The sequence below is a fragment of the Pezoporus occidentalis genome, unplaced genomic scaffold (assembly GCF_034315485.1).
Source record: "Pezoporus occidentalis ecotype Australia unplaced genomic scaffold, CSIRO_AGI_Poc_V1 ctg5, whole genome shotgun sequence".
NCBI lineage: Eukaryota > Metazoa > Chordata > Aves > Psittaciformes > Psittacidae > Pezoporus > Pezoporus occidentalis.
The window spans coordinates 10,470,439-10,488,407 of record NW_026915835.1 but is presented as its reverse complement, the minus strand read 5'-3'; the positions used below and the strand labels follow the sequence as shown (position 1 = coordinate 10,488,407).

At 35.8% G+C, this 17,969-nt stretch overlaps 1 protein-coding gene across 6 annotated transcripts in view; it reads left to right on the top strand.

Annotated features, from left to right (window-relative positions):
* The window catches only part of DACH1 (dachshund family transcription factor 1), a 373,537-nt gene that overhangs the window by 177,808 nt on the left and 177,760 nt on the right, over positions 1-17,969 (top strand). For all 6 annotated transcript variants that reach the window (XM_062636880.1, XM_062636883.1, XM_062636881.1 and 3 more), the window contains exon 3: positions 6,607-6,768. In XM_062636880.1, the coding sequence (XP_062492864.1) occupies positions 6,607-6,768 (162 nt within the window). The remainder of the gene's footprint in view (positions 1-6,606; positions 6,769-17,969) is intronic.

Genomic DNA, 17,969 nt, shown 5'->3' with positions numbered 1-17,969 from the left:
CTACATTGTTTAATTCTGTCACAATTGCACAAAGCCAACGATAAATTCACAGATTATAGACCCCTGTTAAGCTGTAATATTTAGTACTTTGTTGTGGTGTTTGAAATGCGCTTTATGATTTCACTTCTTACTCTTCAGTACAAAGGAATAAATAAAACAACAAAAAACCCACAAAAAAGTAAACCCATCAATTCCATAAATGGCAAATATTAATGATAAAGCAATTATACTTGCACATTCTTTTTCAGCATTATTGAACCTGCCAGTAGTTCTCATTCAAAAAAATACAGTCTTAATGTTCAGTTTTGTCTACTTTTAACAAAACAAATCAAGAAGACACTGTTTCTTTCAAGGGCAATGTTTTATTTCTGCAACTGTGTTATTAATTGCAGAAACACATTGCAAGTAAAATGATTCTTAGATTTGAAGATAGCCGTGGAAATTTAGCTCTTTTACTTGTTTATTTTAAATGAAATACCCAGACCTCAAAATTCATATTGCAATTTAGGGGTAGTTACAGGAAAAAGGTCTGATTAGTCTGATGAACAACAGATGGTTTGAGCCTCACATACACTGTTTTTCCCCCAGTGTAAGACTGGCACTTTCATTTTTGTTGCACTAGTCTAAACCAGATTACAAGGGGCTGAATTTTTGTAAGTATCCCTTATTTAACAATATTTAAAGTGCCTTTAGTTATTTCACTTTTTTACATGACTCCTTTAATAATAGATCTTTTAATGATGTTACAAAGTTGCCTGGGAGAGCACTTTGTGTTGAACCATGCAAGTTGAGCAGGAAAATACAGCTAGAATAGCCAGACAGGAATTTCTTGATTATTCCAAAATAACAGGTAATGAACTTTTTAGGGTATACCAATATTATTGTGTTGGATCAATCCAGGCAGCTTAACAGAAGTAAGACTTCTGGATAGCTGTAAGATTCCAGACCTACATTATACATGAAGAATAGCAGAGCATTACAGTGTAGTATGGAGTTCCCTTTTCTGCAATCCAGTCTATGTAATCAGACCTCTGTCCTCCTGCAGATTGCTTTTGCCTTCTTGCTTTATGTATCACACTATATAAAACACCCATTAGATCAGAGACTAAGGTTAGGATCCTATTTCATTTGCAGTAACTACACAGCAGCATAGCAAGATACCAAAACCTTGTACCTCAACTGCTGAAACACATCAAATCAGTGCAATAATCTGCAGTGATCAGGGTCACATCCTAGGAGGTAACCCTGCCTTTCTTTCTCAGGCAGAGTTTTCATATTTTAGTAAGAATTTTGCCTAAGAAAGAACTTCAATACGAAATTTGGAATTAAGTCAGGAAAAGACATGAATTATTTTCAAGTTAGTACCATTGAAATAAAGTATAAGAAAAAAGATTAAGCAATAATTTGCAACAATGAAAAGAGTTCTCTTAGAATTTAGATGAGATTTGGACCTCCTTCCATTCAATGAATAAAGCATTTCTGCAGAATGAGCTTTCCAGCAAAGAAGTGAAATGTAACAGGTGTATCTTGCTTTTCAACCTGATCTATAATGGCAAAGGTAAGTTACCTTGAAAATGTTCTCAGAGTCCTAAAGAAAGGAGTTGTGAAATATGTATATATATTACTGGATTTTTTTTAATGTGTTGATAAGTATGTATATATGTATGGTATATATAAAGGAAACTAGTAGTTATATTGAGGAAGTTCTTCATTATTTATTGGAGTAACTATTAGGAATTAAAATTACCATTAGGTATAGTTATGTGAAGGAAAAGGGAAGTAAGATCAATTGCTTGATTTTATAAAAGTGTCCCAGCCCAAGATGAGGCATATAATTCCAAAATGTGTATTTTGAGAAATAATTGAGGCTGAAAAAGTTACACTCATAGGTCCTTTTCTTCTTTTCCTTCAAAAACAGTGTGTGGAAGCTGCCTATGACGTCAAAAAGTTTTAAGAGCTTTCTCTTAAGGCAGGGAATAATATTTGTTGAAAGGCAGAAACCCTGGATGTGATTTAGCGCTGACAAGTAGTAATTCATACACATTTTTAGAATCTGTCATGATATATGACAGCTCTTTCGGTTGTTTTAAAACAGAATTGTTTTCTGAAGATGCTATGGCATTTTTGTCATGGCTTTCCATGTCATTCACTCCTTTTCAGCATTAGAGACCACACATACAGGGCATACTTCTGGTCTCATTCTCACCCACGAAATTCTGACTTCAGTAGAGTTGTATGGGTGTAAATTAGACTAGAACTTGGCAGGAGAAAGCTTATGATTATATTTGGCAGAGGCGGCGGGCTGCAACTTTATTAACGTAATTAACAGCTACAAACACACCCAACAGGCCAAAGTAATCTGGTGACAGAAGAGAGAAGGTCTTTGTAGGAAAGGAGCATTCACGCTTTCTTTTGGTGTTCTGCTTCTTGTTCCTGAGTTCCTACTAAGGCTTGGAGAGCTTTCAATTGAGCTGTAATTCAAATTCATATGGTTCCTACAAGACACCTTGAACAGACTTCTGCTGATGAGTCTATAGGAACTGTCAGCAATACGGAGATTACTTCAGAAGCGTGATGGTTGAATTGAACTTTACTTTCTGATGTTTTGCTTTTTGAATTAAATTGTTGGACAAGATTAATTGCGCACAGTAAGAGATTTAAATGGATAGCTTTATAAAGCATTAAAGTTCTGAGTCTGTCACATGGGAAAAAAGCTGTAAGGTTTAAATGAATAAATGTATTTAATGCATAAAATGTCTAGGCTAATTTTTTAATTCCTTTGCTAACATATTTTATTGAAAAAACATACTTTATTCATCCATCTTAGTTATACTGCTGTGGTTGTGGTAATTTAATATTCCTGCTCTTTGCTAATCTGGTTCAACAGAAGTAAACAATAGGTTTCATAAATTAAAAATACGCTCTTCAGAACATGCTTCTGAAGATAAAAAATAAGGCTGTAAACATTTATGACTGAAACAGACTAGATTGTTCAAATACTGCCATGATGTATCATGTATATCAATATGGCACTGATATCAGTTAGAATGCAAACAAGGTTTTAAATGATGTGCCCCTTCATTTCAGCTGGAGAATCCGCTTTACACCATCTGCCTATCAGATGGCTAGGAACCAGGACTGCGTATTAATGCCACATGTTCGATTTTCTTTCCTCTTGTAATGGTTAGATTCATATTGCTAATAGCTGTGCACGAGCACTGTCGATGAAATTTGTGTGACGATGGAGTGATGAGATATTTATAAAGCTGCCTGTCTCACTGCATAATCAGCAGGAAGAATGCCAGACATAAACAACTTATCAATTTCAGAATATTAATGACAACTACCCATTGAATTTAATCCATTGAATATTTTGGCCTGGATACTTTTAACTGTTCAAATAAATAGTTTGTAAAAATAAAAAATATCTAAGTGTCTGTTTGATGTGATCCTTATTTCTTTTATTTCAGTTGGCTTTATAAGTGACTTCTGGTTATCTCATATTTGAAGATAAGAGTTCTGTATTGTAGAAAAGCGTGCACCTCAGAAATTCCTTGCCTACTTATTTTTAGAGTAAAGTGATGTTAAATAATGTTTAGGTGAAAAATCCTTTTTTAACAACAATTTAAAAAAAAATCCCAAGTATTTACCCAACTTTAAAGTTTAGTCTTTTAAAATATGCATGTAGATATATAACAGCTTATTAACCTCTTCTTTTTAGAATATATTTGGCTGCCTTTGCTAGTCACATCAGTGAGATGGGTCAGGCCCTGTGCTAGGGAGAAAGTTTGATCTTGTACCATACCACAGTATAGTAAGTGCACCAGTGATTATAATGCTCTAGTAACTAGCTCAGGATCTTCCTTGCCACTTGATTTGCTATACTGTGAGAGTCAAGTGATAAGAGAAAAGTAAAACAGAAGCTGTGCTCTATGTTGGAATTGCTGTGAGGAATGACCTTAAGCGATAATTCTGAGGATTGTTCCTTACATTTCACACACACGCACACACTCACACTGGTGCTTAGATGAGGCACGCATTTTAGATTTGTGTATTTTAAATTAATTGCTGTATAGCAGAGTAATCATCTCAATCACTTATGTGGTTGCAGGAGAGAAGGAATTAAATTAGTAGTTTAATTTCTGCTTTTTTAAATTATCATTTATTATCGCAAGCATTATCTTGTGAAAATCATAATACAGAACTAAAGAATCTGGATTTTAGTTTTGCAGTCTTTATCCCAAGGTTATGGTTTCCTTTAGAGAGAAGCATTATAGCCTACTTTGGTTTAGTGCAAATTTTGTAGCAAGAAAGAGTTTGTATTTCAGCAGTTCTGAAATCGGGTCATTACCCCAGTGAGACATATTTACAGGCAGACTCATGAGTCCTATGTCCAGTGTCTGTTTAATATGGTATTTACTTTAGTACTTGAAAGTGCTTAAAACTGCTGGTGTAGAAGTCAGGTCACAACCAAAACTTAGAGTTGTATTCATTGTTTATATTGTGTTTGAATATTTCTCTGAATGATTGTTCCTTAAAGATGCTGGTTTTAGCTTGTCAGTGATGGATATTCAAAAAGGAAGTATAGGTTATTGTATTGCTTAATGAACACAGGATGCAAACCAAAGTTCAGAGGTGCACCATCCCTTTTTCTGTGGCCTAATTTAGGGGCTGTAACCAAATTTGTACAATGTATAGCTTCATATCCTTCCTCTAAAGTAAAAATATCATTGGAAGCAATCCATGTTATTGTCAATATCTTTTTAAGACCAGAACATGCACAATTTATAATAGTAGCAGAAGCTAAAATAAAATTATGCCCTTGTATGTATCCACCTTCTGATTTGATTTTTGGCTTTTGGTACATCTTCTTCTACCTGAAATAGCAGTTTTCTAAATAATATTGATCTGCCTATGCAGCAAGTAATTATCACATACTTGGTAATTCTCACTGCATTTGGAGGCGTTAGAAGTCAGCCTGTGAAGACGGTTGGGAGGCTGGAGCTGTTTGCTAATCTTTATGTGATCATGCAAAGTAATAAGGGAAAGCAACCCACAGTGTGTTCAAAGGCACCTCTTATGCCACCTCACTGCTTTCCTGATACCCACCTTCTGCCTTCTCCCCACTGGATTTTGCCTTCTGTCCCTCCCTATCACTAGCTGAAAACATGGCAAAAGTGAACTCATTTTCTGTTTCAGGAGTCAAAGGAGACAACAAGAGGCCCTTGGCAGCAATGATGCTAGTAATATTTGTCTCAGGAACCTGGGATTATTTGCTTATTTGGTCTTTCCTGCTAAATTGCACCTCTTGTGCTGGGCAGCAGCCTTGGCCCCCTAGAATAGTAAATTGTGGAGTTAATTCCTCTTGAGATCCATAAGACACTTCACACCTCTCCAAGTAGCTGAAAATCAGACAGCAGGCACCTTTAAACTAATTACACTGAGTTTTTTCAATCCTTCTCCATGGTCAGGCCAAGAATCTTGATTCAGAGTGACTGAGGGTCTGTTCTCCTCTTGTGGCATCACAGGCTGAGGTTGCATAATTGCATAAAATTTACTTGATATAATGCCTTCTCTTTCATTCTTACATTTAATTCTCTTTAGTTCCCTCCTCTGTCCCCTGAATCAATCATGGGAGATAGGGAGCTCTTGTGAAGTTTTGGGACCGATTTCTGTCTGCTACCATCCAGGCTGGGGCAAAGGAACCTAAGTGGGTAGCAGGACAGTTTGGGGACCACATAGGAATTATTTTGCCTCAGGCAAAAATTTATACTGTGACTTTGATTAAAGGCTGTATCTAATGTTGAGTTTTGAAGACTGGACCATTTGTCTAATGGCTTTTGACAAGAAAAATGTTCTCATTTCTGTAGAACTTCCTTGTAAATTGCTGAATGACAGAAATTTGGTTTGGTAGTAAAAGCACTTGGATTGCCTGAAGGTGGCTTTGGGATTGGGATTAAATGGGTTTAATAATTCCTATTTTCACTGATAAATACTTTAATGCCTTGAAGTTTGGGGAAAGAAAAAAAAAGTATTTTACCAATGTTCTGCATTACTAACATTTCTTCTAAAAGTGTTTCCTAAAATGACCACATCTCCATGCTGTTATGTGTGAAATCAGAAAGAAATGTCATCTGTTACTTATAAATAGAAACTGTAGATCTGTTTTTTTCTGTTTTCTTTAGCATGTCAAACATTTGAGATCTAAAGGTTTGGTGGCGTTTTTTTTTTTCTTTTTCCTAAGTACATTTATGTACATGTTCACCTATTCATAGCCAGATACTGAAGACACCATTTCGAAACTAAGTTAGAATTCTGAGAGCATGTATAGCTGCAGTTAGTTGTGATTGTATTATGACTGCAGTTACTGGATACCAATTTAGGATCTAGTTGGATATATAGGAGAAGCTAAATATCTAAATATGATGTGAAAAGTTTTGCTTGAAAAAACTAATAGCTTTTAAATCTAACAAGAGGAATAATATTCTGCAGTGTTCGCTGTTCATTACATAAGAAGCATGAAGGAAGAATTAACAGTTTTCCTCCTTACAATAATGAAGAATCATAGAATAATTTATATTAAAATTTTTTCATTCTTATTTGCAGGCCTGACAGCAGCAGCTGCAGCAGCAGCAGCTGCCACCAATGCTGCCATAGCAGAAGCAATGAAAGTGAAAAAAATTAAACTGGAAGCTATGTCCAACTATCATGCAAATAATAACCAGCATGGAGCAGACTCTGAAAATGGAGATCTGAATTCAAGTGTCGGTAAGTCTCAGACACAGCATTATTATATTACTTGTCCATAATGCTCTGATATTTTATTAGAACTTCCTTCTGAAATCCTTGATTTGGTGTAGAAAGTTGCATATTTGTTCTCTTCTTCTTGCTGTTTTTAGTTTTATTTTGTATCTGACCTTTATACCACCTTTCAGCATTTCTGTTACTATTACAAAAACATTCTTTGCTTTGCAGGTTACTTTTTCAGAGTCCAGTTAATATTTTCCGTGAAAGAAAGTGGTTTGATTGCTTAGAATTCATTTTTCAAAGTACAGGTGGGGTGACAGATGATGGTGTCAAAGTGAAATTTAACAATGTCTCCTGCTCAGTGTGCTGGGTATCGACTTTAGGTAATTCAGAACACAAGCTTGAAAGCAAAATATTTCATACTTTCATGTGCCCTGTGACAAAAGGAAAACATACATACACAATAAATTATTGCCATGCTCTGCAGTTCCTATCATTTTATTTTAATAAACACATTTTTAAAATGTAGTTAACAGGTTTTTCCATTTCTTAAGCAGCCATCAGCAACTCTTGTTGTTTCGCAAACAGAATTGTTTCAGTATACTTTATTTGTTTGTTTAGACAATTTGTTTTGCTAAAGTATACTTCAAAGCTAGAATAACTTTTTTGTTGTTGATGATTAAATCTTTAATCATCTGTGTGTGTCTGCTGTAAAATGTTTTGTTATGCCATTTCATTGTATTGGCTCCTTTTATCATGTTGAGACAGTATTAACTCAGCAACAGAAATTCAATGACAAACAGGCATGTTCAGAAGACTGCAGGCAAGATCAGTGTATATTGGAATAAAATGACTTAAGATAGGTTGTTTTTTGTTTTTTTTTTTTCTATTTTGGTTCTTTAGTTTTGTTTATTTTTTGCCTTTTCATCTCATAAATATATTTGAAATGAGTCTTAGAGTTATGTCCTAGCCTTAACATAAATAAATGTGTATGTGAACAGTGCTTCTGTGCAGTTCAGTAGGTAATGGTAGGCTATTATTTAGAAATAATGTGAATTGCAGTTCAAAGAACTGGCTTACCTAGGCACACTCCATTTTAAATAGCAACAATATATGTGCATTACTGCATTAAAGAGAGGGCCAGATTTCTTTTCTTTTAAAGAAAGGCTTGAAACAAAGTCTTGTTGGTGAAGAAAATAGCCTTAAATGTGTGTGTAGGCACACAGATAACACCAACGCATTCAGTCAGTAGAATATTAGTGGAAGATTTTTTTCTTTAGGAGAGAACACAGGACAGGGTTGAGAGCAGGTGCCTGAAATAGGGAAGAAGAGACAGGTACAAATGAATTGGAAGGGCCATGTGGCCCCTAAGGTGCGGGAAGAAAAGTGAAGTAATAAGAAAGAATGAAAAATATAAGTCCAAACTGGGAGGATAAAGTGGATAAAAGCTAGTTTAGGTTTGAATTTCAGTTTTTGATAAATGAATCGTGAAATACAATGTTCAGATATTGGATTATGGAATTGTTATTCTGCTTGGAAGTTCCAGTGAGAAACACTTTTACATCCACGGAAATGGAAAAGTTTAACAGGTAATCAACATCTAAACCACATGAAGTATTTTGTAGGAGAGTGGATGGAGTATCTGGAATAAAAAAGAAAAATATTTTAAAATAATTACTTGTGATGTAATTCAGATAACTGATCTGCTCTTACACAGCTTAATACATTTCCCTGTTTTAGATTCTAGCTGTTTTGGTAAGGCAAAGTTAGCAAAGTAACATTATTTACTGCCATTGTCAAAATTTCCTCTCAGCCCCCTTAACTTACTTGTTAAGTTAATTTCACAATTTAACTGAATGAAGAATTGAGTTCATTATGTTCAGAAAAAAATGGCTCTTCTGAGTACAGTGAAAAGCATCCCAGTTGTCTCCATTCCACAAGGAATGGTCCTTGAAATACATTGTGCTGGTCTGTGCAGTCTGGAGCTGTACACCTCCTATGGAGGTTTTCTCAGAAACAGTTTGCATTTGTTTTGTCTGTAGTGAGCCATATCTGGTGTCCAGTGTCGGTTATGCTTATGGAATCAGTGAAGTGATTCTTACTGCTACTAATTCCAGGGAATTATTAGGTTCGTTAAGAGTTAAGTACTTATTAGTTGCATTTTGTACTGGAATGGGTTGCCCAAGGAAGTTGTCGCTGCTCCATCCCTGGTGGTGTTCACAGCCGAGTTGGACAGAGTCTTTGGTGACATGGTTTAGCGCGAGGTGTCCCTGCCCAAGGCAGGGGGGTTGGAACTAGATGATCTTAATGTCCTTTCCAACCTTAACCATTCTCTGATTCTATGATTCTATGATCTTGACAAGAACTTGTATTTCAAAGGTGTTGCTTTGTAGTAAGTGCTTATTTCCCCCCTGCCCCCCGCATTTTTTTAAGATGTTTATTTACATCTTTTCTAATAAATACTATCAAGTCCAAATCCTATTAGTGCTTTAAATTATGGCTTGTTAGGCATGGATTTGAAACATTATGTTACTGAACGTTGACAGGAGGAAGAAATAAAACGAAAGAAAGTAACCCGATTTTGGTATGTATTTTAAATTGTCTTACGTGCCTGACCAGCCTGACAGGGAACAGAAAACCTAACCAACCAGGCTAAAAGCTTAACTCAGACATCTTAGCCCACATGTAATAGACATTATAGTATATTAGTGTACATTTATTGATCATACCATGTTTTTAGGCTGTTACAGTGCCTATGTAAAAGAAGATAAATAAAATATGGGCTCTTGAGTTGAACTTGAGTTGAACTGAAGGTTTGCTTCTGAATTATCTTGCTTTTTAGTTTTAATCAGATGTTTAATGTGAATTATAGAATTAATTTTTGTAGATGAACTTTGTTTAATTATACAGAATACTTCACATATTTAATAATTTGGTCCTTTGAAGCAGTGGCCAGAAGGTTAGTGTGTGAAGGGACTTAAAGGAAACCAGTGTTACTAATAAGTAAGTATTTTACATCTCTCAGTTTTGCTGATAACCTTGAGCTTGCATTGTCCTACCAGAATTATCATTTTAGAAGGGGGAAAAAAAAGGAAAGGAAAAAAAAAAAGGAAAGAGAAATTACAGGGGAATCAGAGTGAGGTATTAGCACACTGAGTAAAATATATGGCTTCAACTCCTTTCTTCCCCATCCACAATCAATTGGATTCTTTTAGTTTAATATTTACTTGCTAAGATGAGATGCTAGTCTGCATGGTGATAAACAGTCTGCTGCTGGCATCTGAAGGTGACCTGTCAGTTCATATGGACAAATCTCCTGCTTACTGAAATGTACAAAATAAATCATTAAAGCAGGCAGGTGCTCATTCCCAGATTTAAATCACCATAGATTTATGATTTGAATTAATGCTTCATTTGGTCTTAGAAATAGATGCTGAGACAAATGATATGCAGTGGTTGAGGCTTCCATACTGTAGCCATCCTAATATTGATTACTGAGATGTCTTTGCAATCTCTTGTTTATATCAAGTACTGTCTTGTGACAGCTTGGCTGATATGAGCTACATTGCAGATAAGAAGAAAAAATGTCCTGGGTTCTTTTTGGTGGCAATTCTACATACAACCTACAGGATAGATAAATTACTGTGGTTTTGTTTAAAAAATGAATTCTGTGTGGCAGCAGGCTCCCCCCCCAAAAAAAAAATAAAAAAAAGTGCTCTGTGGTTTGTTTTGGTTTTTTTTTATGTGTGTTTTTTGTGGTTTTTTTTTGTGTTTGTTTTGTTTGTTTGTTTGTTTGTTTACTTTAATTGCACAGTTAAAAGAAAGAGAGTGACAAGGTCAAATGTTAAATTTCATTGTACAGGTTCTGCTCTTTGTTATAGTAGCATCTTAGGATATTATTCAAATTAGTTGTATATTTACCTTCTAATATTCCAAAGCAATGGAAAGGTAGAGCAGATCAGTTATTTCTTTGCTGCTTAAGTACTTATTGCCCTGCTATCAAACTTCATTAACCTGCAACAGCTAAAGATAGAAGCCTTTGAAAATAAATATATTTAAAGCTCCTTCTGTGTGATAGGCTTTGCTATCTATAACTTGGTAGGAAGTGAAGAACAGCCCATATACTTTTGCTTCCCGAACATTTTATATGATGAAAAGACTATGCATATACTTTAGGGAATACTCAAAGGATTTGTAAAGACCTTTGCCACTTGCTAAAATCTGACTCATAAAACTTGTAAACAACTATCAACAATAGTAAATTACTTGCTTTGTAGGAAATGAGTTCATATCTATTCAAAATGTGATCTCAAAACAGATGTCCCAAGAAAATGTCATTGTTTAAACTACATTCATAAAAAAAAAAAAAGCGCTATTATTTCTTTAAGGAAGTGAAGCAATCTTGAAGACTTTGGTGTTCTTGGTTTCTAAACACAGTTAGGAAATACAAGGCAACATTTTACACTTGGCGAGCATGTTAATCCATAAACAACCACAAAATGTGTTGAAAATTAAGGGGTTTTCTTGGCGTGTTAGGTTTTCTATTCATTTGCATTACTTTGCAATATTTAGAATTGTGAGACAAATGCAAGGTTTCCTGTGATCTGTTGTTCAAATGTAACAGTTGCTTGCATACTGTTATTATTTTAATCCAGAATCAGAGATAAAATTATTTAGGTGAAATTATTTTTCTCCAGTGACCTTGCCCAATAATAGAACAGTACAAAATGCAGTCATTTCCTTTTTCTAAACACACGTGTCTATTTTGAAGGAAAGAATTACTTTTATGGTTTCAGGAAAAAGTCTTGGAGACCTTGAAAAAGCGAATAAAAGGAAACACAGAATGCAGGCCACTGAGCACAGCTCTGCAGTTGCACATCTGATTCTCTGCCTTGGCAATGTTAATGAACCTCAAATCCTCCCTATAATTAGATGAGGGAATTGCTTATATTTTCAAACAGATGATGCTGCTATAATGAAACGATTGACAGGGAACTTAAGAGTGTCTACAGTAGTCATTTAGTTTCCAGTTTTTGTGTTTTTTTTTTTCCCTTTCTTTTATTTTTCCCTCCCCCCCCCCCCCCCCCCCCCCCCCCCCCCATTTTTTTAAAGTGCAAAAGAAGATTGGCTGTAGACACAAGTCCTGGGAGAGGTAGTAATTTACACAGAATGCTATGACAGGTGTCTTTGTATAGCATGGAAATAAAATGGAAGAGCGAGGAATGATGGGCAGGTACGACAATTTTTTGGGAGGGGTGTCCTCTGTTTATTCTGCTTGGGTTCTTTAAAAGGGGCCGAGACTCAAGAGATGGATCCGGATTGAGTGCACAGCTGTAACTGCTGATGAGCTAATTGCTCCTTATCTCTCAGCCCCATTCATCTTCATTTTTTACCAATTACTGAGAATTATCTGTGTTCTCAGTTGGATATGAGAGTTAATCCTTTTTGGTTAAGCTGGCAGTACTGTGAGCAGATTCCAAATCGTAGGGTGAAAAGGCAGAGCAAGCTTGTTCTCAAACTCTCTCCAGTTCAATGACAGTATCACTAGTTCATAAGAATTTTTCTATTGTTTAACAGAATAATCACTGTTTCTTTATTGTTTTTTTACTTTATTACTTTTATTAGTATGTATTTTTCTCTTAGCAGAAAGTGAATGTATATACTCTTAGGTGGATGGATGTGCTCCCATTCTAAAAACATTCACTTGCAAAAATGAAAATAAGATAAACAATACCTTCAGACCAGAAAGATTGTTTGCGGTGTAGCAGTGTTCATTGTGTGATACATAACACTTTGTTTAACGACAAGACTGTGCATGCAACTTTGACATCATGGGGCATGAAACAAAGGCTTGTCAGTGACATATATCTACTTTTGTAAACTTCTTTGAGATCTGTGGATGGAATGTGTTGTCTAGGTGCTAGGAAAGGCATAATCATACAGCTTTAAGGGCAAATGTGCTATGTTGAGCACATCATATTTCAAGCTAAAGGAATGCTTTCATAAAACTGTGCTTCAGGAATGCGGGGAATACCAGAAAAACATCACTTGGTTATAATCAGGTCACTAAACTTTAGTCTGGAATTTTGCTTGTTTTCATGGTGGCACAGGAAAGAAAAAATCATGAATTCCGTTGTCTATCAACTGAGAATATAATTTCTCTGGATCTGCTTCCTTGGCCCTTTAGTTGTGATTATTGAATTTGCAAAACAAGATAAGGAATTGGATGTTATGACCTGAACACCAGTTAGTAACTTAAGGGAATTATTTGCAAAGATTCAGCATTTCATACTGGACAGTCAGTTGTGTTATATCAATGAGTCCCTTATCTAGATAAAATCCTCACCATGGAATTCATTGGAACAAATGCAGACATATTTGCATGTGATTTAGTCACCGTAGACTCAAGAGACAGAAATAGGCAATTGTAGGGGTGATCCATCTCATCCTAAAGTAGATGGGAAAAGTAGGTCTGATGTATTGCACCTTACAAGTGCTTAGTCATGCGACTACTAAGTTGTAGTTACTTAAAGAAAGTTAAATGAACAAATCTCACTGTCAGTGCATGCAGTTAATATTTTCTGGAATAAGATTTAAAGGAGTTAACGGGTCTTTTCTAAGACAGTGATACAGTAATGGCAAAATAATGTCTGAGACACAGTGGAAAAGAAAATTTAAAAGAGTAAGTTTAGTTATTCACCCAGAAAACTATTTAGATATAAATATACTTACAGGATTGTTCAGATAGTATAGGTATATCAATTCTGAAGAGCGATTTTAACTGTGTGAGACGTACTGAGAGAACAGGCTTCTGAAACTGCAGAAGCAAAAGCTTCCTGCATGATATTTGTGCTCTGGGCCTGCTGTGAAGCTGTAGCAAGTTCATGGAAAAATCTAAATGATGAAGTCTATCTTGTCAGCAAGACAAAAAAAAAAAAAAGCTATTTATGTAGTTTGATCATATTTACTTTATTTCCTGTTCCATGCAAGATAATACTAATTGGATAAATAGTTGGGTAGTTTAATTTTCAATGTTTTTTGTTGGTGTTTGTTTTTTTTTTTCAAAATACATGCTTTATTGTTATGGCTGTTTTCCTTTTTAGTAGTGCCTTGTATGAAAGTAATGGAATTGTTAATCTTTTGTTCAGTGTTGCTTCACTGTTATTTCTTATCAGCAGTAAATATACTTAAAACGCGGGTCTGTAGATGTGCTATATTAAGAAATGTAAGCTCAATACACATTATTTTGCTAAGTAGGCATGATAGTCTATAGGATCATCTTTAATAAATATTAACTAGAGCCGCATTTTAAAAAGAAAAGACTAAACTTTATGATTATTGGTTTAATTTTAGAAAGTAGTGTCTATGATGGAATATGTGACAAATGAACATTTCTCTCATTGAATTGTTATTATGAAACTGTTTATCTTTCCCATGACATAGACATGTATGTATGCTATGTTATGTATTAAAAATATTTTCAACATAGTGATGTGGACACTGAAGAAATATAGAATTATTATTTTTGTTCATATCTACCACAAGGGGCCAAAAAAGCTTCTTTGATTTTTGGAACAGAATTGAAAAAGTGTATCCTTTTCTTACTGTTGCACGTCTGTTTCAGAATGATGTGAACTAGGCAATAGTTCATTTGGGGCTTAAAGGTAACTTGATAAAGATAAATCCTGGATGGTTTTGTTTAATCAGGATATCCTGGGCAGAAAAAAAAAAAAAAGTCTACTTTCTAGAGATGAAGGCTGTATTTGCCCACATACAGTGGCTGCCTGTGTCTGTTTTTAAGGGGGCATTTCTGGAGTTGGGAAGGGGCAACCACAGGGCCTAAGTGAGGCATCCTCTATGAAAAAAAATTTCTTAAATCGAGTCTGTGCATGTAGAAGATGGCATGCTGTGGCAGTTCTTAAAAACTACATTTTATAGGCCTTTTCTCATCAAAGATGTCAGCGGGATCTAGATATATTGCCCTTGTCTCAAAGTTTGCATTCAAGTCTTGGAGCTTCAACTTTTTATGATCAGGAAATCCATTAACACATCTGTGTGAGAAAGCAGATAAATGAAGGCTGTATTGCTGCAAAAATCAGAATGTGAAATAGCTGCGTCTTTTACATGAAAAGATGTACAGAAGGTGGGGAAGTCAGGCAAGTAAATGAAGAGGTAGGCAGTTTATCCTAGAGGTCAGAATTTCTTCTTATTTCTTTAAGCAGGTTATCTGCCAATACAGGTAGGGCACGGAGCATGCGCTTATGTTACATCTATCAGATACAGACATCAAATGTTACATCTGCAGCCTGATCTTGGCTGCCAGTCCAATTCCTGTCTGAATAATCAAACAGTAGAACCATGGGACTACATAGTTCTGTAGAAAAACAGCTCATGATTTTTTGCCCCCCCCCCCTTTTTTTTTTTGGTGAAGTGTATTGACCATCGTCTTATGGATACTTCGTAAGGTATTAATTTATGTTATTTAAGATGCAGAATTAAGGCTATGACAGGAGAAAGTACTGTAAGACCTGCATAACTTCCTGTTCAAGCCAAGGAGGAAGAAGCTCCAGTATCTCTAAAAAATCCAGCTTTTGAAGAGCCTCATACAGTCTTTTAGGTTGCAGAAGCGATGTAGCCATTTAGTTGAACCTTGTCCTTTCTCTTTTTGCGTTAAAAAACAAAAGTGCCTGGAGCTGACATTCCTATAAAGTGCAGTCCTGTGACTCTAGTGAGGTGAGAGGAGGCAGCTGTTGCACAACTGACCCTCTGGGTGTCTTAATCACATACTAACTGATCAGTGTGCTTGCAAAAAAGAAAGCCGAATAACATAAAATACAATTGGCAGTACCTTGAATACAAAATGTGTATTTTTTGACAGTGAAGATGGAGACAAAAGGAATATTTGATGGACCAGGGAGGAGGGAACAGAAAGGATTTTAACATGGTTTTATTTAACAGCAGGCCATAATCGAGATGCAGACCCTTGCATTTATTCAATGCTGAGAGAATTACTAGTTTGATAACGACTAGAAATGTTGTTATTAAAACAGTATGTGCAGTTCATTTTCAACAGTTTTGAATTAGAGTCTGCACTAATGAAACAGATACGGTTTCTTTCACAAAGGGCAGATCTGTTAGTTAATATAGCTGCAGCAGTGCCTTGTGGACCATGCCTTTAGCTCTATTTGTATTTCACAGCATGATAAGCAAAGAGTGTTGATTTTCAAGGATCCTGCTGATGAAAGGTAATGACATTATTACATCTTTATCTCAAAAACAGGACTGCATGGTAAATGATTATTTTTTCTCCCCACACTCCCTTTTTTTTTCACTGTTGCACAAAAGGTTTCTTGGTTAGAATCCCTTTTTTTTTTTCCCCCCTTCTATTTCTTTGGATCATTTTAGCCTTGGAAATGATATGTTATTATTTAATGTCTGCACAGCAAGCCTGAGAGCACCTAATAGTGAATGGATTGGAAGTGAAGTGCCTCCTGCTCACAGATATGGATCGGCTCAGTCACACGCTGTACCAGCTGTCATCTCAGCCATACTGCTGTGATTTAATTAGTCTGTTTATGTCCTTTCTAATAATATTTCCATCTCTATGAAAGGGCAAATGCGACAGGGACTTTTTTCCTCTCTGGTTGTACAGACTGAGGAATGTGGCCTACATCTGATATGCTGAAATGCAGGATTGAATCTCTATTCCTGTCACTTCAAGCTGTTGATAAATTGCTTAGCCAAGAAGTGTACTTACTTCCTTGGGGTCATCTGTGGGCTAGGGGCCTGTAATCTGCATAGGAGAGAAAAAAAAAAAAGAAAAAGAGCACAGATAGTGGTTTTGTCTTCTGGGGATCAACGCACACTAAGCTGATGAGCATTCCAGAATGTTGATTTTTAAAAAAAAATACTGTTTCTCTAAGACTTAAGAATTACTACATTAGGTTTTGAAGAAAGGGTTTAGTTACACTTTTAATCCTATGACCAGTTTGAGAACACTACACGCCATATTGAGTCATCAGTATATTTTTAGAAAACAATACTCTGTACAAAGTGCATGCAAATTTGTATTTTTTATTAATTCTGTTCATACTGATCAAAATGTTACCATTTTTATATATATATACACACATATAAAGAGTATTGTACTATAGCCCTTACTTTCCATCCATACCTTTCCATTACAGGACTTCTACAAAAATCACCTAAAATGCCTAGAAATATTTATATAAAGAAAAACCTGGTCAGGCTGTTGTCTTTGCTTCAGGTCTCTGGGTGTTCAAATTTACATCATCTTCTTTCTGGTCTTTCCTTCCCTGTAATTCTGAAAAGACCTGCTAAAAAATGACAGTATTTGGTGCTTTCATGACTGTTCCTAGCAATGGAGGTGATCATCTTCCATATCTTTCCATCTGATCAAAGAGAGGAAGGCAGTATTTGCAATAAGGAAGAATGCTTTGGCATTTCTCAGCATGAGATTTTGTAGACTGTTGCGAAGGAGGCAGGTATCTCAAGTTGGGGGACCAGCTGTCCAGGGAGATGCCTGGGACGGCAGCAGAGAGAAATAACCCCTTTTGATCTCTTCACTGCTGCAAAATGTGAGTTTTCCCCTGTTCCTTTTGACTTCTCCATGCTCTCTGATGTGCCTGTCAGTGATAGAATCTGTATACAACTGTCTCTTCAGAAGAGCCCTATAATGTTTGGGATTTTTTTTCCCTCTTCCCCCCCCCCCCCCCCCACAAACTGCCGTATGAATATGAAGTGCTGCAGACCTTGATGCTGCCAGTGCCACTGATATTCACTGAAACTGAAGATCCAAACTGCAGACATAGCATATCAGAATGGAACACAGAATGGCTGTTCAGGTCTTTGTGAAAAAAATTTCTCTGGGGAGGTTTTAGAGAAGGCTTGTTTCAAAAAGTACACTTTAGTACGCAGCTAACAGCACTTTCCACAGGACTTGTAATCATTTAGGTTTAGATTATATTTGAATGTTTTCTTTTTTATTTCTTTACCTGCACTACAGTAGGACAACAGTTCCTATTCAAGGAAAAAAAAGCTGTGGTATTAAATTCATTTTGCTTCGCTTCACTTCACGGTAAAGCTTAACTTTTATAAGAAAGGCCTACTCCAAGCAACCTGAGCTTTGTGATGTCATATGATTTTTTAAACAAACAGGAGTTTTTTCTATCACTGCATTTCCACTCTCCCCCTCCCAAGGC